This window comes from Thamnophis elegans, chromosome 2 (assembly GCF_009769535.1).
Source record: "Thamnophis elegans isolate rThaEle1 chromosome 2, rThaEle1.pri, whole genome shotgun sequence".
Classification (NCBI taxonomy): Eukaryota; Metazoa; Chordata; class Lepidosauria; order Squamata; family Colubridae; genus Thamnophis; species Thamnophis elegans.
In genome coordinates, this window is record NC_045542.1 from 159,013,596 (window position 1) to 159,037,361 (window position 23,766).

General features: G+C 43.9%; 1 protein-coding gene and 1 pseudogene across 1 annotated transcript in view; both read left to right on the forward strand.

Moving 5' to 3' along the window:
• The window catches only part of LOC116523820 (zinc finger protein 208-like), a 69,688-nt gene continuing 45,922 nt past the window's right edge, over positions 1 to 23,766 (forward strand). The window contains 2 exon segments of the mRNA XM_032238901.1: positions 1 to 77; positions 22,246 to 23,167. Of these exon segments, the coding sequence (XP_032094792.1) occupies positions 22,868 to 23,167 (300 nt within the window). The 5' untranslated portion in view covers positions 1 to 77; positions 22,246 to 22,867.
• On the forward strand, positions 1,318 to 22,283 carry LOC116502463 (annotated as a pseudogene).

The following is a 23,766-nucleotide window of genomic DNA, read 5'->3' on the forward strand; positions in this document are numbered from 1 at the left end:
CCGGATCTCTCATGGGAGGAAGGTGGCGTGCAGAGTGTTATTTGTGCTCTTCCAAGGATCAAAGCATCAGCTGGAAGGTGAGTTGAGGACGAGTCGGAGGAGAGTCCGGGGGAAAGTTGCCCTGTTGGTTCGGGTGCTGCAACCGGTGAACATTTATGATGGTCGCAGCATCCCCAATCATCATGATCCCCATTGTGACCCTCCCAGCTAGTTTCTCATAGGCAAAGTCAGGGGGATACTGGCAAGAAGTCGTAGCCATGTGAAATTGCCTTTAACAACCCACGGGGATTCGCTTAACAACTGCAAAGGGATAGATGTAAGTTTCACTGTCATGTGACATCATGCTTCCTGATCAGGCTGCTTAGTGACACAAATGCCAGTCCCAAGCGTGAGGACTACTTGAATGGGGATGTCACCAGAGGGATTGTGGACAGTAGGACAGTATTTTCTGCCTTATTTGGAGCTGAGGACTTCCATGGGTATAACTGGTGCTTCAAATCTTGCGGAGGTTTTAGGCCATTTCATTAGTTAAAGCCCCCACATCTCTAAAGTTAGCTCAGAAGGTTTGACTTTAACCATCTTGGACATTTTTCAGGCTAAAAACATGGATTTTTCCACATATATACCTTTGTAGATCTGGGTAGAGCTGTAGGGTTCCCTCTGTATGCTTATAGATATATAATTATCTATAATTATACAATTATAGATATTCTAAAATGTCCCCAGCACTTCCAGATATGTAGTCCTGTGAAAAAACAAAAGTCCACCTCTTTGAGTTATATGGTTTTACATACAAAAATACAATAAAAATCATCTGGTCCTTAGAGGTAAATACAACCTCAGATGAACATATGACATATTACATCATGTCACCATTTATTCTACAAAGAAAGCCAAAATAGAGGAAACAGTGTGACAACCTAAGACTTTATGATGTGCGTGTAAGGTTCCTACCTAAACAGGGGCGTTTCAGTGAAGACCTCCAAGGTCCCTTCCAACTCCTATCTATTCCATTCTATTCAATCTTATTCTCACCTTTAGCAGCAGTAACTTTTCAGTAATTGTTTTCTGTATGACTTCATCAGTTTCTTGCTTGTTGTAGGAGGGATTTGGCCACCCTTTACAACATGGCTTCAGTTCATGATGTTTGGGGCATTTGTTTACGCGCAGATCTCTTGAGATCCCACTACAGCATTTCAATCAGATTGAGGGTCTGGACTTTTGACTGCCATTGCAACACCTTGATTCTTTCCTTTTCCAGCCATTCTGTTGTGGATTTGCTGGTGAGCTTGCAATCTTTGTTCTGTTGCATAACCGATGTTGGCCAAAGCTTTAGCTGTGTTCTTAGCTGTTGGACAGATGGCCTCACATTTGGCTCTAGAATACTGTAGTATAGAGAAGAGTTTATAGTCAACCAGAAAACTCCTACAACTTTGGCTTTTATAGATGTAGTCACACTTGCTGATGATAATTATCAAGAGCACTTGATTAGCAGCATTGGCTGCTACTTCGCCTTTTCATACCTATGGAAGCAGTAAGAGTGTCCTTAGTTTTTTAAGTTTTTCTCTTCTCCATTTTGGCTTTCTTTTTGTATACACAAAAAATTGACAGGTGGTAATTTGCTGTTCAGTTTGAGATTACATTTACCCATTTTAAGAACTGCTAAGGACCAGGTGATTTTTCCTATGTGATGATATGTAAAATCATATGAACTCAAAAAGGGTGTTCCTTCTTTTTCACCTGACCGTATTCTGATGTGATAACCCTTACAGGGCTCAGAATTTGTGACTGACTCAAGTCAGCAAGTTAATTTAAATGATTGAATGATATTTGAATTTGGATCTTGGTAGTCAAATGAATCATAATTAATGTCAGAGGTTATTCTAGCATTGTGGCATTTTTGCTTTTCATTCATACTTTTTCTTTTTTCACACATTTTGTCAGCCGTTATAAAGTTACATTTTCTTTGAAACTTATAGACAACGAGATGGCTATAACAGCACCTCCGAATGACTGAGACTAACAAGCAACATTGAAAAGGAAAGCCAATCAAGCCAGAACTCAAAGTATTTTCCATTTCCCACTGATTAGGGGCAAAAGGCAGTTCCTCTTCTTCCTCAGTGACTGGCTGCAGCTGCAGCTTCCCCCAGCAAAGCCTCAGGACTCCTGCTGCAGCTGTGCTTCAGCCCAAATCCTTGTCAGACAACTGACTGGCGCCATTGATCAACTCCCCTCCAGATTTGGCCGGGACTGGTCATCTTCCTCTGAACTGACATCTGAAGAGTGATCTTAGGAAAGCATCTGAAGGAGTCATCACAGGCAGGACAGTAATACAGGCCTTGCAACTGGGAGTAAGAAAACAGTAGCTGTCATCAAAGCAAAACTAAACAGGGGATCACACCTCAATAATACAGTGGTGGAAAAGCTCCATAGATCTGCCTGTTGTGGGGAAAGCACAGATTGCAAATCACAACTGATTATGCATAAGATGATCCACACTGGAAAAAAGCCATATTAATGCTACAAATGTGACAAAAGCTTTTGTCAGAATAGTTCTCTTAGTCGGTTCATAGAAAGACCCATAGCGGACAGATGCCATACTACTGCTCTCAAGGTGGTAAATGCTTTCGCGAAGCATGGCTATCTGGTGATACATCAGAGGACTCACACCAGGGAGAAAGGAACCAGGTGAGTGTCCAGTTTGTGGAAAAAGATTCATTGCAAATTCCCACCTGGTGATACATCAGAGGACTCACACAGGAGACAAACCCGTTAAATGTACCGATTGTGGGAAACGTTTTGGTTACAATTTCACTTTGGTGGAACCACCAGAGAACTCACTCAGGAGAGAAGCCCTTTGAATGTCCTGATTGTGCAAATGTTTCAGTCAGAATTCCTACCTGGTGAGACACCAGAGGACTCACACAGGGAGAGAAACCATATGAGTGTCCACAGTGTGGGAAAAGTTCAGTCAGAATTCCAACCTGGTGAACCACCAGAGGACTCACACAGGAAAGAAACCTTAGGAGTGTCCAGTTTGTGGAAAAAGTTTCATTTCAAATTCCCACCTGGTGAACACCAGAGGACTCACACAGGAGAGAAACCAGTATGAGTGTCCTGATGGTGGGAAACGTTTCCTTACAAATTTCCAGCTGGTGATCCACCAGAGGACTCACACAGGAGAGAAACCATATGGTGATGTCCACAGTGTGGGAAAAGTTTCAGGTCAGACTTCAACCTGGCTGAACCACCTAAGGACGTCACACAGGAGAGAAACCCTTTGAATGTCTTGATGTGTGGGAAACGTTGTTGGGTACCATTGTAATCTTTTGATGCACCAGATGATCACACAGGAGAGAAACCATGTGAATGTCCGTGCGTTGTGGGAAAAGTTTCAGAAATGAATTCTGACCTTGGATGGATCCACCAGAGTGGACTCGACACAGGAGAGAAAGCCTGTACGAGTGTCCAGTTGTGGAAGAAGTAGAAGTTTCAGAAGGAAGTTCTGACTGGTGAGACCACCAGAGGACTCACACCAGGGAGAGGAAACACGTAATGAGTGGTCCAGTTTGTGGAAGGCGAGGTTTCATTTTCATACATGTCCCACCTAGGGTGGAAACACGAGGCATGACTCAACCAGGAGAGAACCTTACGAGGTGTCCAGATTTGTGGAAGAAGTGGTCATATTCGGAAATTCCGAGTCTGGTGTGCAACACCAGGAGGGGGACCACACAGGAGAGAAACCTTACGGGTGTCCATTTGTGGAAGAAGTTTCATTTCAAATTCCGACCTGGTGAAACACAGAGGACTCACACAGGAGAGAAACTTATGAGGTGTCCAGTTTGTGGAAGAAGTTCATTTCAAATTCCGACCTTGTGAGACACAAGAGGACTCACACAGGAGATAAACCATATGAGTGTCCACAGTGTGGGAAAGGTTTCATTCAGAATTCCCCACCTGGTGACCACCAGAGGACGCACACAGGAGAGAAACACTTTGAATGTCCTTGATTGTGGGGAAAGTTTGGTTACCATTCTAATCTTGTGATACACCCGAGGAACTCATACTGGAGAGAACCCTTTGAATGTCCGATGGTGGGAAATGTTTCAGTCCAATTCCAGTCTAATAATACACCAGAGGACACACACTGGAGAGAACCTTATGAGGTGTCCACAGTGTGGGAAAAGTTTCAGTAAGAATTTCCCACCTGGTGAGCCACCAGAGGACTCACACATGAGAGAAACCTTTGAATGTCTGATTGTGGGAAAAGTTTGGTTACCATTCTAATCTTGTGATGCACCAGAGGATTCACACCAGAGAGAAAGCCCTTTGAATGTCCTGAATGTGGGAAATGTTTCATTCAGTATTCCAACCTGGTGATACATCAAAGGTCTCACACCGAGAGAAGCCCTTTGAATGTCCTGAATGTGGGAAAAGTTTCATTCAGAATTCACACTTGGTGAGACACCAGAGGACTCACACAGGAGAGAAACGATATGAATGCCCGAGTGTAAGGAAAGTTTCACTTCTGTGCTTCTTGAAACACCGGAGGACACATACAGAAGAGAAACTATAAAAGGATCCAGATTATGGGAATGATTTCGATATCAGGCCAACATTATAAGCCATGTACCTTTAACACAAGGGAAAAATTTCAAATCTCCGTCTATAGTGGTTTCAGAAGTAAGTCACCTCTTATTCAGGGGTGAGTTCCTGCCAGTTCTAACCTCTTCTATAGAACAGGTTCCACAAATCTACTGTGCCATTTAGAACAGGTTCCAGCTCCCTCCCCCTGCACCACGCTTGTCCCACCCATCATCTCACTGAATGGCTGCCCCGCCCGCCTCTAAGAAGTCCTATCTAAACCTTAAAGTCTTAAAGCTGTCAAGTTTGAACATCCCTGGGATTTTTTCCCAAAGGGTTAGGGGTGCAAGGATCTTGTAACTTGACAGCTTTAAGACTTGCGTGCTTCAATGCCAGAGTTTCTGAGCCAACATTTTGGTTGCTAAGCAAGAGCATTGCTAAGTGAGTTTCAAATACTTTGAAATATATTGTGCATAGAAAGAAAGTTTGAAATGTTTTACTTCAATTATTCTGTGTGGATTCTTTTTTTAAATTGTCTTAGGCTATTTAAAAAAAGATTCTATCCAAAATACAAAATACAAGCTGCAGTTATTCATTTAAGAACTGTGGCAAGAAAGGTGGAATAATGGGCTTAGTGACCAAAGTTACAATGGCATTATAAAAGTGACTGATGACCATTTTTCACACTTAGCGACCATTTTCACACTTAGCGACCGTTGCAGCATTCTCATGGTCACGTGATCAAAATTTTGATGTTTGGCAACAGTTACAATTTACATTTGTAAATTGTAGTTATGTTGAAATAAAAAATATTACAATACTATTTTTGCGTTATATGAAATTTTTCTTGCTCTGTATAAATTTTAATCACCCCCCACCCCGGTCAAAGGTGTCCCTCTTTACCAATCTCAAAATCTGGTCACCTTACCTCTACACCAAGCCTTGGGTCCCGCCCTGACAGAATCCCTTTAGGCCTATTATTTCCACACAGTGTACCCCAGGATTTCCCAAATAGGACTGTCCAGGCCCCACCCCTGGGTCCCCACAGGCTTGTTTCTCTCCTCCTGGGTCCCTGCAGTCCTTAGCCCGGACCCTCACCCTACCAGGCCTCACACTCTCCTCCTCTGTTTCTTTTAAAGACCTCTGATTCTCATGTTGGGAAGGAAGGCATCTCTGGGCCTCACGCCTCTGTCCTGGGAAGCAACGGTTATTTTCAGTGTCCCTATGATTCATCCAGTGGTATGTTTCAAAAAAAATTGAACCTACTCTGTAGGTGTGGCCTCCTGTGTGGGAGTGGCTTGCCCGCCATGTGATCGGGTGGGAATGGCTTGCCAGCTCTCCCTACCATCCCTCCCACTCTCCCCTCCCTCCCTCCTCCCTCTCTCTCTCTCTCTCTCTCTCTCTCTCAGCGTCAGGGCCAAATGGCGGCTGCTTCTGGGGACATAATATCATAATATAATATAATACTGGCTGACCAACCGCACTCAACGTGTAGCCACAGATTAGGCCTCCTCCGAGTTCCATCAGCCAGTCATGTCGACTGGCAACCACGCGGAGGAGAGCCTTCTCTGTGGCAGCTCCGACCCTATGGAACGAACTCCCCTGGAGATTCGTACCCTCATCACCCTCCAGACCTTCCGCATAGCCCTTAAAAACCTGGCTGTCCCGACAGGCCTGGGCTAAAGACCTTAACCCTGCCCGAATAGTATGAATGTTGTGCTTTTAATGATGTATTGTCTTATATGTAACTTGGTTTGTCCTCCCCTCCCCCTGAACTGTGAGCCGCCCTGAGTCCCGCCAGGGAAATGGGCGGCATACAAATAAAGTATCTTATCTTATCTTATCTCAATGGAACTGCATCTACATGGAGGGAAGTATGCAGTGGAGTACCCCAAGGCTCTGTTTTACACCCAGTACTCTTCAACATCTTCATCAATCACTTGGATGAGGGAATAAATGGGAAACTCATCAAATTTGCAGATGACACCAAGCTGGCAGGAATAGCAACACTCCAGAGATAGGCTTAAGACACAAGGATCTTGACAAACTTGAACTGTCACTATCTAATAAAATGAAATTCAATGGTGAAAGAGTAAGGTTTCTACATTTAGGCAACAAAACGAAAAGCACAGGTACAGTATAGGTGGTACCTTGCTCAACAGTAGTAACTGTGAAGAGGGATCTTGGAGTACTAGTGGACAACCATTTAAATATGAGCCAGCAGTGTGCAGAAGCTGGCCAAAAAGCCAACAGTTCTAGCTGCATAAACACAGGGATAGAATCAAGATCACGTGAAGTGTTAATACCACTTTATAATGCCTTGGTAAGGCCACACTTGGAATACTGCATTCAGGTTTGCTCACCACGATGTAGAAAAGATGGTGGAGACTCTCAAAAGAGTGCAGAGAAGAGAAACAAAGATGATTGGAGACTGAGGACTAAAACATGAACAGTTGCACGGAGTGGGTATGTCTGGTTTAATAGAAAGAAGGACTAGGGAGACATGATAGCAGTATTCCAATATCTCAGGGGTTGCCACAAAAAAGGAGTCAAACTATTTTCCAAGGCACCTGAGGGTAGAACAAGAAGAAATGGGTGAAAACTAATCAAGGAGAGAAGCAACTTAGAACTGAGGAGAAATTTCCTGACAGTTGGAACAATTAATCAGTGGAACAACTTGCCTCCAGAAGTTGTGAATGCCCCAACACAGAAGTCTTTAAGAAGATGTTGGATAGCCATTTGTCTGAAAGGGTATAGGGTTTCCTGCCTAGGAAGCGGGTTTGGAACTAGAAGACCTCCAAGGTCCCTTCCAACTCTGCTATTGTATTGTATGTATTGTATTATATTATATTGTATTGCATAATCATGGGGACAAGGGAGAAACTGATTTTTTGTATCTTAACACTTAGACCACATTAAGGAATTGTGGGTGCACTGAAAATGTTGGCTGCCTCCAGGAGATCTTCAACAGGTGGGAGGGGTTGAAAGGTGTGCGGTTAGTAGGCCAAGGACTAGGTAAAAAAGCAATGTAAAATTTCACATGTAAAGGCTGTTTCATCTTGCAGATCAGTCTGATGGAGATGACCTCACTATTGAGTTGAGGAGAAAAGGGATCTTGGTTATGATCACAGGGTTTCCAGCTTTATTAGCAACTCCTGTTGTTCTTGATGATAGCAAGACTAAGATGCTGGCATATTTGTGGCATCTCCCTGGTGGCGGCAATGTGAGAAAAGCAATATACAGTGGAAAATGTTTCATTTTTAAAAATACAGTGTGTAAGAACCATCAATACTTTCTACAAGGAAAGAATGAGTATTGTCAGGGTTGCATTGTGATCATTATGGCAAGGCAAGACACAGTTGCCTCAACTGTGTTTGAGCGTATAAGTTTATTGATAATACTGCAATAATAAAAATTGTGCGCACTCCGAAACGGCAGTAATCCCGGCAGCAACCCACCCCTGACCTGGGTATGTGTAATTCAATGCAGAGAATGGCTAAGAGATAGCAGTCTTTCACTAACTGAGGGTCTGACACAGAAAAGAGGGGTCGACCTATTCCCCAAAGTGCCTGGAAGTAGGACAAAAAGTAACGGAGAATTATATATATTTTTAAAAAATCCTTCCTAGAATTGAGAGGGTCCCTGTGGGTGAATCCAATCAATCAGTGGAACAGCTTTGCCTCCAGGAATTGTGGGAGCTCCAACAATGGGATTTTCTAAAAAGGAGACTGCACAGCTGTTTGTCCAGAACGGTATCGGGTCTCCTGCTTGGAGAGGTGGTCCTTCCAACTCCCATTCCGTAATTCTGTCCGAACTTCAGAAACCTTTAAGACTCCGCACGTAGCGAAACTTCACGTGCTAAATAGTTTCACATTGCATGTAACTCAGTGGAAACATCTGGCAGATGCCTGAGGCAGAGACAGACAGCCTGTTTTTCGACCTCCGAGGACGAGACGGTGGCCAGATAGGCAGCATCCGCGATTAGAAAGCCAACATAAGAGCGGCATCTGTCGGAGCTAAAACTGAAACCATCGAGTACTGCGTTACTAGACAGGATGGGGGGGTGAGCGAGGAGACGCGCAGAGTAACTTCCGCATCCGGATCACTCATGGGAGGGAAGGTGGCGTGCAGGGGGTTATTGTGCTCTTCCAAGGATCAAAGCATCAGCTGGAAGGTGAGTTGAAGACAAGTCGGAGCAGAGTCCGGGGGAAAGTTGGCCTGTTTGCTTCGGGTGCTGCCAACCGGTGAACATTTATGATGGTCGGAGCATCCCATCATCATGATCCCCATTTGTGACCCTCCCAGCTAGTTTCTCATAGGCAAAGTCAGTGGAGGATACTGGCAAGAGTCGTAGCCATGTGAAATTGCCTTTAACAACCCACAGAGATTCGCCTAACAACTGCAAAGGGACAGATGTAAGTTGGACTGTCATGTGACATCATGCTTCTTGATCAGGCTTGCTTAGTGACACAAATGCCAGTCCCAAGCGTGAGGACTACTTGAATGGGGATGGTCACCAGAGGGATTGTGGACAGTAGGACAGAATTTCTGCCCTTATTTGGAGCTGAGGACTTCCATGGGTATAACTGGTGCTTCAAATCTTGTGGAGGTTTTAGGCATCATTTCATTAGTTAAAGCCCCCATATCTCTAAAGTTGGCTCAGAAGGTTGACTTTAACCATTTTGGGACATTTTTCAGGCTAAAAACATGGATTTTTCCACAATATATCTTGTAGATCTGGGTAGAGCTGTAGGGTTCTCCTCTGTATGCTTATAGATATATAATTATCTATAATTATACAATTATAGATATTCTAAAATGTCCACAGCACTTCCAGATATGTAGTCATGTGAAAAACAAAGTCACCCTCTTTATATGGTTTTACATAGAAAAATACAATAAAAATCATCTGGTCCTTAGAGGTAAATGCAAACTCAGATGAACATATGACATATTACATCATGTCACCATTTATTCTACAAAAAAAAGCCAAAATAGAGAAACGTGTGAAAACCTAACCACTTTCGATGTGATGTAAGGTTTCCTACCTAAACAGGGGCGTTTCAGTTGAAGACCTCAAAGGTCCCTTCCAACTTCTATCTATTCTATTCTATTCTATCTATTCTATTCTATTCTCACCTTTAGCAGCAGTAACTTTTCAGTAATTGTTTTCTGTATGACCATCAGTTTCTTGCTTGTTGTGGAGGGATTTTGGCCCTCCCTTTACAACATGGCTTCAGGTTCATTGAGGTTTGTGGGCATTTGTTTACGCGCAGATCTCTTGAGATCCCACTACAGCATTCAATCAGATTGAGGTCTGGACTTTGACTGCCATTGCAACACCTTGATTCTTTCCTTTTCAGCCATTCTGTTGTGGATTTGCTGGTGAGCTTGCAATCACTGTCCTGTTGCATAACCCGATGTTGGCCAAGCTTTAGCTGTGTTTAGCTGTTGGACGGATGGCCTCACATTTGGCTCTAGAATACTGTAGTATAGAGAAGAGTTTATAGTCAACCAGAAAACTCCTACATCTTTGGCTTTTATAGATGTAGTCACACTTGCTGATGATAATTTATCAAGAGCACTTGATTAGCAGCATTTGGCTGCTACTTCGCCTTTTCATACCTATGGAAGCAGTAAGAGTGTCCTTAGTTTTTTATAGTTTTTCACTTCTCCATTTTGGCTTTTTAAACAAAAAGGTTTTGAAAAAGATGACTATGAGTCCAATAGGTTTGTCATTTGAGGTTATATTTACCCATTTTTAAGAACTGTGTCAGGCCTGAAGCCGGTCCCTTTTGGGTTTTTTTGGCCTGCCACACTAATATTCTATTCTACTATGCTGTTTCATTAGTAGGGAATTGGGATGGGGAATAGTCCGGGACTTAATTTTAGACGAGGAGGGCAGACCTGGCATGTATTACTGAGACCTGGCTGGGCCCAGAGGGAGGAGTCCCCCTTGTAGAACTGTGCCCAGAAGGATTTCAGGTGCTGCATCAGCCGAGAGCCCAGGGAAGGGGTGGGGGTGTGCCGTTGTTATCCGGGAGTCGTTAGTTCCTCGTATGGGTCCCTGCTCCGGAGATTGTCGGGTGTGAGTCTTTGCTGTTAAAGTTGGACCTCAAGGGTCCAGTGGGTTTGCTGCTAACGTACCTGCCTCCCAACAGCGTTGCAGCAGCCCTCCCCTCGCTCCTCGAGTCAGTAGCCGAGCTGGCAGTTGAGTTCCCTAGGTTGATGGTCCTGGGGGACTATTCAATCTGCCGACGCTCGGTGAAAAACTCTGATGGGGCGCAGGAGTTCATGGCTTCCATGACAGCCATGGGCTTGACTCAGTAATCCGAGGCCCACCCACTCGGCGGGACACATGCTTGACCTTGTATTTCTCTCGGAGCAGTGGATGTGTGATCTTGGTCTGAGGGGGAGTGACATCATACCCCTGTCGTGGTCAGACCATTGCCTACTGAGGCTCGACTTCCGGAGGCCAAACCCCACTGTAGGGAGGAGGAACCGACCGCAATGGTTGCGTCCGCTGAGTCCCGCCCAGCCGCCCTGTTTAGGATAACCCGCTCCCTGTTGAACAAAAGGGAGGCGGGGGAACCCTTGCAGGGCAGAGCTGAAGAATATGCCCAATTCTTAGGGACAAAATTGCTCGGTTTCGGACGGACTTGGACTCCACATCTGCAGTTTCCAGAGACTCAGGGGGACCAAGTACAACAGCTCTGGGTTGAGTTTCAGGAGGTACCCCGGGGATGTGGACAAGGCCATGAGAGCTGGTGAGTTCCCCACCTGTGCTTTGGATCCGTGTCCCTCATGGCTGGTTTCTAACTGCAGTGAGGTGACACGAGGCTGGATCCAGGCGGTTGTAACCGCCTCCTTCGGGAGGGAACTTCCCCGCCGCACTGAAGGCGGCGGTGGTGAGACCCTCCTGAAGAGCCATCCCTAGATCCAGCTGTCCTTAATAACTACCGCCCGGTCTCCAACCTCCCCTTTCTGGGGAAGGTTGTTGAGAAGGTGGTGGCCTTCCAGCTCCAACGGTCCTTGGAGGAAGCAGACTACCTAGACCCCTTCCAGTCAGGCTTCAGACCCGGTTACAGCACTGAAACGCCTTGGTCGCATTGATGGATGATCTCTGGAGAGCCAGAGATGAAGGACATCCCTCCATCCTGGTCCTCCTTGACCTCTCAGCGGCTTTCGATACCATCGACCATGGTATCCTTCTGCGAAGACTGCGGGAGGTGGGAGTGGGAGGCACCGTGTTACGGTGGTTCTCCTCCTACCTCTCGGACAGGTCGCAGTCGGTGTTAGTGGGAGGGCAGAGATCGTCCCCAAGGCCCCTGAAATATGGGGTGCCGCAGGGTTCGGTCTTATCCCCCCTACTATTTAACATTTACATGAAAACCGCTGGGAGAGATCATCCGTGGCACGGGATTAGATACCATCAATATGCGGACGATACTCAATTGTATCTGTCCGCCCCGTGCCAAATCAATGAAGCGGTTGACGTAATGGACCGGGGGCTCGAAGCCGTCATGGACTGGATGAGGATTAACAAGCTTGTGCTCAACCCAGAAAAGACCGAGTGGCTGTTGTGTTTTCCTCCCAAAAATTCGGCCACTAATCCAACACTCAGGCTGGGGGGTAAAATTCTACACCCCTCAGAGAGGGTTCGCAACTTGGGAGTCCTCCTGGATTCACAGCTGTCATTCGACCATCATATAGCGGCTGTGACAGGGGGGCATTCGCCCAGGTACGCCTGGTGCGCCAGTTGCGACCCTACCTGAACCGGGAGGCCCTCACAACAGTCACTCGGGCCCTCGTGATTTCTAGGCTGGAATACTGCAATGTGCTCTACATGGGGCTGCCCTTGAAGAGCATCCGGCGACTTCAGCTAGTGCAGAACGCAGCCGCGCGAGTGATTGCGGGTGCACCCCGATTCACCCGCATTACACCTATCCTCCGCGAGCTGCGCTGGCTACCTGTCGATCTCCGGATGCGCTTCAAGGTGCTATTGACCACCCATAAAGCCCTACATGGCAGTGGATCTGGATACTTGAGAGACCGCCTTCTGCCAATTACCTCCCTACGGCCTATAAGATCTCATAGGTTAGGCCCCTCCGCATCCATCGGCCAGCCAATGTCGGCTGGCAACCACAAGGAGGAGGGCCTTCTCAGTAGCGGCCCCGACCCTTTGGAACGAGCTCCCCGTAGAGATTCGTACCCTCTCCACCGTCCAGGCCTTCCGCACAGCCTTGAAGAACTGGCTCGCCCCGTCAGGCCTGGGGATAAGGACCATTACCCCCGCCCGAATGTTGTATGCATGTTGCGCATTATTTTTTATTATGTGTTGTTGGCTTAGTATTGTATTGTATTGTATCCCCTCTCCCTGGTTTCTGTGAGCCGCCCTGAGTCCTCCCTCAGGAAAAGGGCGGCCTACAAATAAAATCAATTCCAATAGTAGGAGTAGAATGTGAGTGTTGCCAAATAACATTCCTTTCTAGAATCCAAGGTCATCCTTTATTTCGACACCTCTGGGCCTGACCGGAACTGGATGGGTGGAACTGCCCAGCATAGCAGTGGAAGATTGGACCATGTGATGGACTTGTGGGTGTGGGGGCAGTATCATGAACTTTCACCTGGGTGGGGAAAACCCAGGAAGCTGAGATTTATGTCTTTCCAGATGTGCCAACACATCTCTTAATAAATTGGAACTTTGAGCAATACTTGCCATGGACTATGATTTAATTTTGGATGTTATTTGAACCCTGACAAACTGCTAAGGACCAGATGATTTTTTCCTATGTGATGATATGTAAAATCATAGAACTCGAAGAGGGTGTTCCTTCTTTTTCCACCTGACTGTATTTGATGATAACCCTTTTCAGGCTCAGAATTTGTGACTGACCCAAGTCAACAAGTGAATTTAATGATTGAATGAATATTTGAATTTGGATCTTGGTAGTCAAATGAATCATATGATGTCAGAGGTTATTCTAGCATTGTGGCATTTTTGCTTTTCATTCATACTTTTTCTTTTTTCACACATTTTGCAACCGTTTATAAAATTACATTTTCTTTGAAACTTATAGACAAAGAGGATGGCTATACAGCACTCCGGATGACTGAGAATAACAAGCAACATTGAAAAGGAAAAGCAAATCAAGCCAGAAATCAAAGTTTTTTTCCATTTCCCACTGATTAGGGGCAAAAGGCAGTTCCTCTTCCTCACTCACTGACTGGCTGCAGCTGCATGCTTTCCGCAACCAAAGCCTCAGGATTCCTGCTGCAGCTGTGCTTCAGCCAAATCCTTGTCAGACAACTGACTGGAGCCATTGATCAACTCCCCTCCAGATGTAGGCCGGAGGTGATTCATCTTCCTTTCAACTGACATGTGAAGAGTGATCTGGGAAAGCATCTGAAGGAGTGATCACAAGCAGATAGCAATACAGGCCATCGAATTGGGAGGAAGCAAACAGCTGCAATCAAAGCAAACTAAACGGGATCACACATATTTTTGACCTCCTCAATAATATCAGTGGTGGAAAAAGCTCCATAGATGTGCCTGTTGTGGGAAAGCACAGATTGCAAATCACAACTGATTAGGCATAAGATGATCCACACTGGAAAAAAGCCATATTAATGCCACAAATGTGACAAAAGCTTTTGTCAGAATAGTTGTCTTGTGGTTCATAGAAAGACCCATAGAGGACAGATGCCCTACTACTGCTCTCAATGTGGTAAATGCTTTCCGCAAGCATGGCAATCTGGTGATACATCAGAGGACTCACACCAGGGAGAAAACCATGTGAGTGTACAGTTTGTGGAAAAAGATTCATTGCAAATTCCCACCTGGTGAGACACCAGAGGACTCACACAGGAGAGAAACCCTTTAAATGTACCGATTGTGGGAAACGTTTTAGTCAGAATTCTGACCTGGTGAACCACCAGAGGACTCACAAAGGAGAGAAACCATTTGAGTGTCCTCAGTGTGGGAAAAGTTTCAGTCAGAATTCTGAACTGGTGAACCACCAGAGGACTCACAAAGGAGAGAAACCCTTTGAATGTCCTGCTTGTGGGAAAAGTTTCAGAAAGAATTCTCACCTGGTGATCCACCAGAGGACTCACACAGGAGAGAAACCTTATAAGTGTCCAGTTTGTGGAAGAAGTTTCATTTCAAATTCCGACCTTGTGAAACACCAGAGGACTCACACAGGAGAGAAACCATATGAGTGTCCACAGTGTGGGAAAGGTTTCAGTCAGAATTCCAACCTGGTGAACCACCAGGGGACTCACACAGGAGAGAAACCCTTTGAATGGCTTGATTGTGGGAAAAGGTTTCATTCAGAATTCACACTTGGTGAGACACCAGAGGACTCACACTGGAGAGAAACCTTATGAGTGTCCAGTTTGTGGAAGAAGTTTTCATTTCAAATTCCAACCTTGTGAAACACCAGAGGACTCACACAGGAGAAGAAACCATATGAGTGTCCACTGTGTGGGAAAAGTTTCAGTCAGAATTCTGACCTAGTGAACCACCAGAGGACTCACACAGGAGAGAAACCTTACGAGTGTCCAGTTTGTGGAAGAAGTTTCAGAAGGAATTCTGACTTGGTGGACACCAGAGGACTCACACAGGAGAGAAACCATATGAGTGTCCACTTGTGTGAAGAAGTTTCATTTCAAATTCCCACCTGGTGAAACACCAGAGGACCTCACACAGGAGAGAAACCCTTTGAATGTCTTGATTGTGGGAAAAGTTCATTCATAATTCACACTTGGTGAGACATCAGAGGACTCACACAGGAGAGAAACCATATTGTGTCCACAGTGTGGGAAATGTTTCAGTCAGAATTCCAACCTGATGAATCACCAGAGCACTCACACAGGAGAGAAACCCTTTGAATGTCTTGATTGTGGGAAAAGTTTCAGAAAGAATTCTGACCTAGTGAACCACCAGAGGACTCACACAGGAGAGAAACCTTTTGAATGTCTTGATTGTGGGAAAAGTTTCATTCAGAATTCACACTTGGTGAGACACCAGATGACTCACACAGGAGAGAAACCATATAGTGTCCACAGTGTGGGAAAAGTTTCAGTCAGAATTCTGACCTAGTGAACCACCAGAGGACTCACACAGGAGAGACACCTTATGAGTGTCCAGTTTGTGGAAGAAGTTTCATTTCAAATTCCGATCTTGTGAAACACCAGAGGACTCACACAGGAGAGAAACCTTACGAGTGTCCAGTTTGTGGGAGAAGTTTCAGAAGGAATTCTGACTTGGTGGGACACCAGAGGACTCACACCGGAGAGAAATCGTACGAGTTTCTACTTTGTGGTAGAAGTTTCATTTCAAATTCTGACCTGTGATACACCAGAGGACTCACACATGAGAGAAACCTTATAAGTGTCCAGTTTGTGGAAGAAGTTTTCATTTCAAATTCCGACCTGGTGAAACACCGGAGGACTCACAACAGGAGAGAAACCTTACGAGTGTCCAGTTTGTGGAAAAAGTTTCAGAAGGAATTCCCACCTGGTGAAACCACCAGAGGACTCACACAGGAGAGAACCTTATGGGTGTCCAGTTTGTGGAAGAAGTTTTATTTCAAATTCCGACCTGGTGATACACCAGAGGACTCACACAGGAGAGAAACCTTATGAGTGTCCAGTTTGTGGAAGAAGTTTCATTTCAAATTCCAGCCTTGTGAGACACCAGAGGACTCACACAGGAGAGAAACCATATGAGTGTCCACAGTGTGGGAAAGGTTTCAGTCAGAATTCCCACCTGGTGAAACACCAGAGGACTCACACAGGAGAGAAACCCTTTGAATGTCTTGATTGTGGGAAAAAGTTTCAGTCAGAATTCCAGTCTAATAATACACCAGAGGACACACACTGGGGAGAAACCTTATGAGTGTCCACAGTGTGGGAAAATATCTGTCAGAATTCCCACCTGGTGAGCCACCAGAGGACTCACACATGAGAGAAACCCTTTGAATGTCTTGATTGTGGGAAAAGTTTTGGTTACCATTCTTATCTTGTGACGCACCAGAGGATTCACACTGGAGAGAAGCCCTTTGAATGTCCTGACTGTGGGAAATGTTTCATTCAGTATTCCACCTGGTGATACATCAAAGGTCTCACACCGGAGAGAGCCCTTTGAATGTCCTGAATGGGGAAAAGTTTCATTCAGAATTCACACTTGGTGAGACACCAGAGGACTTCCCCCTCCAACTTTCCTTTCCTCCCCCTCCAACATTCCCCTCGGCCCTACTTCCCCTCCCCCTCTATTACTCCTCTCTCCCAATAGACTTCCTCCCTTCCATCTCACCCTCCCTCCGATCCTCTCTCCCACCCGCTCTACCCCTCTTGCTTCTTCCTTCTGCTCCTCCCTTCGGTGTATTTCTACTATCAATCAATATATTCAGCTTCCTATTTTTACACTAAATTAAAAATTCAACAGTATACAAGTGCAATCATATTACTTTAAAATCCAGCACATACTATATTTTCCCGTCCCCCCCTCCCCCCTAGGACCCTACCTCCCTCCGCCCCCCCGACTTCCCAGAGCCCGTACACGGTATATTATTGTCCTGTTGCATAACCCGATGTTGGCCAAACTTTAGCTGTTGTTTAGCTATTGGACAGATGGCCTCACATTTGGCTCTAGAATACTGTATTATAGGAGAAGAGTTTATAGTCAACCAGAAAACTCCTACAACTTTGCTTTTATATAGTCACACTTGCTGATGATAATTTATCAAGAGCACTTGATTAGCAGTATTTGGCTGCTACCTCGCCTTTTCATACCTATGGAAGCAGTAAGAGTGTCCTTAGTTTTTTATAGTTTTTAACTTCTCCATTTTGGCTTTTTAACAAAAAGGTTTTGAAAAAGATGATTTGAGTCCAATAGGTTGTTCATTTGAGGTTATATTTACCCATTTTTAAGAACGGTGTCAGGCCTGCAGCTGTTCCTTTTGGGTTTTTTGGCCTGCCACACTAATGTTCTATTCTACTATCTGTTCATTAGTAGGGAATTGGGATGGGGAATAGTAAGGAGTAGAATGTGATGTTGCCAAAATAACATTCCTTTCTAGAATCCAAGGTCATCCTTTGTTTCTACACCTCTGCGCCTGACCGGAACTGGATCTGGGTGGAACTGCCAGCATAACAGTGGAAGATTGGACCATGTGATGGACGTGGTGGTGTGGGGGCAAGATCATGAACTTTCACCTGGGTGGGGACTTCCGGGGAGGGGCTTGCCGTTGTCGGCAGCTTATGGAGCTGCCCCCAGATTCCTGGTTCGTTATCTATTTAATATCTATTAGATATCTCTTTTTTCAGGCAAGAAAAAAGCAGAGAGCGACTCAGTCGGCAAGAGTCTTCTTTGAAGTTCGCAGGTTTTTTTTGTGGGGGCTGCGAACGGAGGGGAAGAGTCAGCCAAGGCTGAGTCATCTACTTCGGCCAGAAAATCTCAGCTGTTTTTTTACAGCACAAGGCGAGAAACCGCCCCCCCCCCCTCCCTTGGACAATTTTTATAACTATGTTATTGAAATTAATACAGGCAGAGACTGACTTGAGAACTTTATTTTTTTTCCCCCTACCAAAAATCCCAGTTTCAATGTGATAAAAAAAAAAAAACCTTTGTGTAATTGGTTCTAAGATGGCGATCTTGTAGCTTTCGCATTTGTATATTTTTAGCTTCCTGGCACAGCCGACAGAGAGCAAAATCAAAGGTATTGCCTGAGAGCATTCTCCGACTAATTAACATTGTTTCCTTGAAGACCTACCAAGAATTTCTTTTTCTTTTTCTTATCAATTCTTAAAAGCTGTTAAGCCTCCTTGACAATATAGAGATATTTTAAACACAGATGAATATGAACTGTTACACTACAATGCTAATTTTTTGAGACGTGCTTTGTTACAACGCTCTTTTTTGAAATCTTTTGAAAAACCTCTATGAACAAATAAAGGGGGGACTCAACACTTTCTTCTCTTACAAGTTACATAATGGGCCAGCAGAGTTCGAGTAATTCTTGACTAATTGTTTGAAATAATGGCACCAAAATCAAAGTCGGGGAGACGTCCTTTTAGCAATACACCTCATGCATTTGGCATGAAGTCGCAGCCTTTACCTTCTACGCCCCCTACTGGAGATTTGCTAACGAAAGAATTTCTTTTGAGACACTTAGAGAATTCAGAGAGGAGATAAAGCAACTTATTACAGACTTTTGTGACAAGTTTGACACTAGGATTGCTAATACAAAGGAAGACATGATTGGACTTGTAACTGTAGTGACAGAGTATGTTGCTGGAATGGAAGATAAGCTAGAGCTTCTGGAGGAAGCCAATACCAACTTGACATCCAAAATCGAAGTGATGCAACAAAAAATTGAAAAAGCTGGAATGGAAGATAAGCTAGAGCTTCTGGAAGAAGCCAATACCAACTTGACATCCAAAATCGAAGTGATGCAACAAAAAGTTGAAAAAGCTGGAATGGAAGATAAGTTAGAGCTTCTGGAGGAAGCCAATACCAACTTGACATCCAAAATCGAAGTGATGCAACAAAAAGTTGAATATACAGAAAAACAAGTCGTTATGATAAATTATAAAAAGATGGAGCTTGCATTAAGAATCGGGACTGCGTGAAAGGGAACAGGAGGACCTGAAACAGATTTTCTCAGAGGCCTTCAGTCATCTGGTGGGAAGACCGGGAATCAACTTTGATTGGCAGATTGAAAAAATTTACCGCCATAATTCTTGGACGGCAAAACAGAGACAGCTCCCTCGAGATGTAATCATATATTTTGCTACAAGAGAGTCTAGAAATCAGATACTACAAAGTCTTATAATACCAAGCTACAAATTGGCGGACAGGATTTGATTGTCTTCAAAGAAATACCACCCCAAATGTTAAGAGCCAGGAGAGATTACGCTTTTCTAGTGGAAGAACTCAGAAACTGTCAGATACAGTATAGATGGGATGTGCCATTTGGTATTATAATTACACTTGGTGAGCAAAAATATCGTCTCAACTCTGTATGGGAAGCCCGAGATTTCTATTATAAGACCCTGAAGGTGGGACATTCTGAATCATCTGGATCCGGAGAAAGACAACGAGAAGGACAAGATAAACAACAAATTATACAACCAGAAGATAGAAAGCATCATCTTTCCTTCCCGGTAGGGCAAGGGATCAGAGAACAAGGACCTAGCGGTACGACTACCAGACGAATGGGGAAATAAGGCAGACTGCAACAACTTTAATAGTTATTGGCCATTGATTAAGGAGTTATGTCCGAACTTTTTATAAAAGAGAAAGAAAATATTTTGCTATTTCAAACAGCCTCAATCTCGAACATGGTCAATACTTTGTGACTTCTGTCATGCAAAAGAAAAATGACATAGTTGCATACTGAAGAAAAGATATTGACTTGATGGATAATTATGAACTTTTATATAAATTACTGATGATTTATTTTCTGGGGCGAAGAGGACGGAGATTGTGGTGGGGGTTCTTTTGGATCATGGCCCAGTTTGGATGGAATTGGGAAGGGTAGTGTAGGTAAGAAGATCTTGGAGGTCGAATGGGAGCTATTTTGATATGAAAAGTATATTAATGATTGTAAAAATTGCTATTTGAATGTCATGTTCGGAATATGAATAAGGGCATATTTAGGGAATTTCTAGGAGACCCAAGAAAAGCATATATGAGAGGAGTAATAATGAATATAAAAATATATATGTATATATATGTACGTATATATATATATACATATATATGTGTGTGAAGGTGTGTATGTGTGTGTGTGTGTGTATATATATATGTGTGTGTGTGTGTGTTTCTTTTTGTGCTGATAAATAAATAAAGAGAGACTAGTATAGATCTATTTCAAGCTATTTAGCTCTCATCAGCTAGCCATACTCTTACTGGGATTCGAACCTGTGCTGTATTGCATCTTAGGCAAACGTCTTAGCCATCAAGCCACAGGTCCCCTCCTTATCAGCTGAAGCCAGGGAAGAAGGTATATATTAGTGTCACAACCCCTGGTAAGCCCCAATTAAAGGCAACAGTAAAAATATTGGGTTTCTGTCGTGATGGACTCTTGTGACGAGCCGATTGACAGATGTTGGAGGCAGTTAGCTTCCTCCCATAATTGGGGTTTACCAGGGGTTGTGACACTAATAAATATATATATATAGTTGTTCGGGTTTTCTCCCGCGTAGAATTGGAGATGTCTTGGTGACGTTTCAACGAAGTCACATTCGTCATCTTCAGGCTGCTGCTGACTACTTCATGTTTGGTGTTTCCAGGAGTAGGAATATATATATATATATATATACACACACACATATATAGAGATATAAATAAAGGCAAAAAAAAGTTGGAAGAGGAAATCAAAAGAAAAATTCGAAATGTATCTAAATTGTGTTATAGAGGAAGGAGGCGCAAAGGGAACAAAATTAATGGGTTTGGAAATAGACAGAACAAAGCAAACTGTTTAAATTTGTGTAATGGTGAGAAGCTGAGTTTAATGTATACGAACAATGTAAACTGCTCATTATGGGACTAAGAAACTCCAGATAGTTTATGTTTAACATTAGTAATAACTTAAACTGTTTAAAATTTGGGTAACAGTAAGAAGCTGAGCTCAATGTTGAGATATTTTAGACTGTGATTGTTAAAATGCTATACCGTGTACGGGCTCTGGGAAGTCGGGGGGAGGGAAGGGAGGGGGGGTTCTGGGGGGAGGGGGGAAATACAATATGTGTTAAATTCTAAAGTACATGATTCCACTTGTATACTGTGGCTTTTTAATGTTAGTGTTAAAATAGAACAAGCTGAATATATTGGAAGGTAATAGAAGTACACCGAAGGGAGGAGTTGAGTGAAAGAAGAAGGAGAGTGGAGAGGTTGAGAGAGAGGAGGAAGAGAAGGAAGGGAGGGAATGGATTAAGAGGGGGAGTGATAGAGGGGGGGAAAGTAGGTAGTAGAGGGGTATGTAAGAAGGAAGAATGAAAATTGGAGGGGGTTGAAAGAGGGTGTATGGTGGGCCAAGGAGGTATATTGGGCTTGTATTGTAGAGGGCAATTTCTATATAAGTGAGGGCTGTGTTTACTATTCAATGTTATATGCCCCGGTTATGCACAGTAAACATGTGATTGTATAGAATGGAATGGAAATAAAATTTTAAAAAAAAATCATGAATTTTCAACTGGGTGGGGAAAACCCAGGAAGCTGAGATTTATGTCTTCCCAGATGTGCCAACACATCTCTTAATAAATCGGAACTTTGAGCAATACTTTGCCATGGACTCTGATTTAATTTTGGATGTTATTTGAAACCCTGACAAACTGCTAAGGACCAGGTGATTTTTAGTATGTGATGATATGTAAAATCATAGAACTCGAAGAGGGTGTTCCTTCTTTTTCACCTGACTGTATTTGATGATAACCCTTTTCAGGGCTCAGAATTTGTGACTGACCCAAGTCAACAAGTGAATTTAATGATTGAATGAATATTTGAATTTGGATCTTGGTAGTCAAATGAATCATAATGAATGTCAGAGGTTATTCTAGCATTGTGGCATTTTTGCTTTTCATTCATACTTTTTCTTTTTTCACACGTTTTGCAACTGTTTATAAAATTACATTTTTTAATTAAACTTATAGACAAAGAGGATGGCTATAACAGCACTCCGGATGACTGAGAATAACAAGCAACATTGAAAAGGAAAGCCAATCAAGCCAGAAATCAAAGTATTTTCCATTTCCCACTGATTAGGGGCAAAAGGCAGTTCCTCTTCCTCCTCACTGACTGGCTGCAGCTGCATGATTTCCCCAAGCAAAGCCTCAGGACTCCTGCTGCAGCTGTGCTTCAGCCAAATCCTTGTCAGACAACTGACTGGAGCCATTGATCAACTCCCCTCCAGATGTGCCAGGAGGTGATTCATCTTCCTCTGAACTGACATCTGAAGCGTGATCTGGGAAAGCATCTGAAGGAGTCATCACAGGCAGACAGTAATACAGGCCTGGAACTGGGAGGAAGCAAACAGCTGCAATCAAAGCAAAACTAAACAGGGGATCACACATATTTTTGACCTCCTCAATAATATCAGTGGTGGAAAAGCTCCATAGATGTGCCTGTTGTGGGGAAAGCACAGATTGCAAATCACAACTGATTATGCATAAGATGATCCACACTGGAAAAAAGCCATATTAATGCTACAAATGTGACAAAAGCTTTTGTCAGAATAGTTCTCTTGTGGTTCATAGAAAGACCCATAGAAGACAGATGCCCTACTACTGCTCTCAATGTGGTAAATGCTTTCGCAAGCATGGCAATCTGGTGATATATCAGAGCAGTCACACCAGGGAGAAACCATGTGAGTGTACAGTTTGTGGAAAAAGATTCATTGCAAATTCCCACCTGGTGAGACACCAGAGGACTCACACAGGAGAGAAACCATATGAGTGTGCACAGTGTGGGAAAAGTTTCAGTCAGAATTCCGACCTGGTGAAACACCAGAGGACTCACACAGGAGAGAAACCTTATGAATGTCCAGAGTGTAAGAAAAGTTTCAGTTACTCTTCTGTGCTTGTGAAACACCAGAGGACACATACAGGAAAGAAACTATGAAAGGATCCAGATTGCAGGAATGATTTCCATATCAGGCCTTTATACCTTTATACACAAGGGAGAAACTTCAAATGTCCATCTATAGGGTTTCAGAAGTAAATCACCTCTTATTCAGGGGTGGGTTCCTGCCAGTTCTAACCTCTTCTATAGAACAGGTTCCACAAATCTACCGTGCCATTTAGAACCGGTTCCAGCTGCCTCCCCCTGCACCATGCTTGCCCCGCCCATCACTCACTGGTTTTTTTGGCAGCTGTCAAAAAAGCCAACACAGTTCTAGGCTACATAAACAGAGGGATAGAACCAAGATCACGTGAAGTGTTAATAGTACTTTATAATGCATTGGGAGGGCCACACTTGGAATACTGCATTCAGTTTCGGTCACCACGATGTAGAAAAGATGTGGAGACTCTACAAGAGTCGAGCAACAAAGAGAAGAGCTACAGAGAAGAGCAACAAAGGTGATTAGGGGACTAGAGACTAAAACATATGAAGAACGGTTGCAGGAACAGGATATGTCTAGTTTAATAGAAGGACTAGGGGACAGCAGTGTTCCA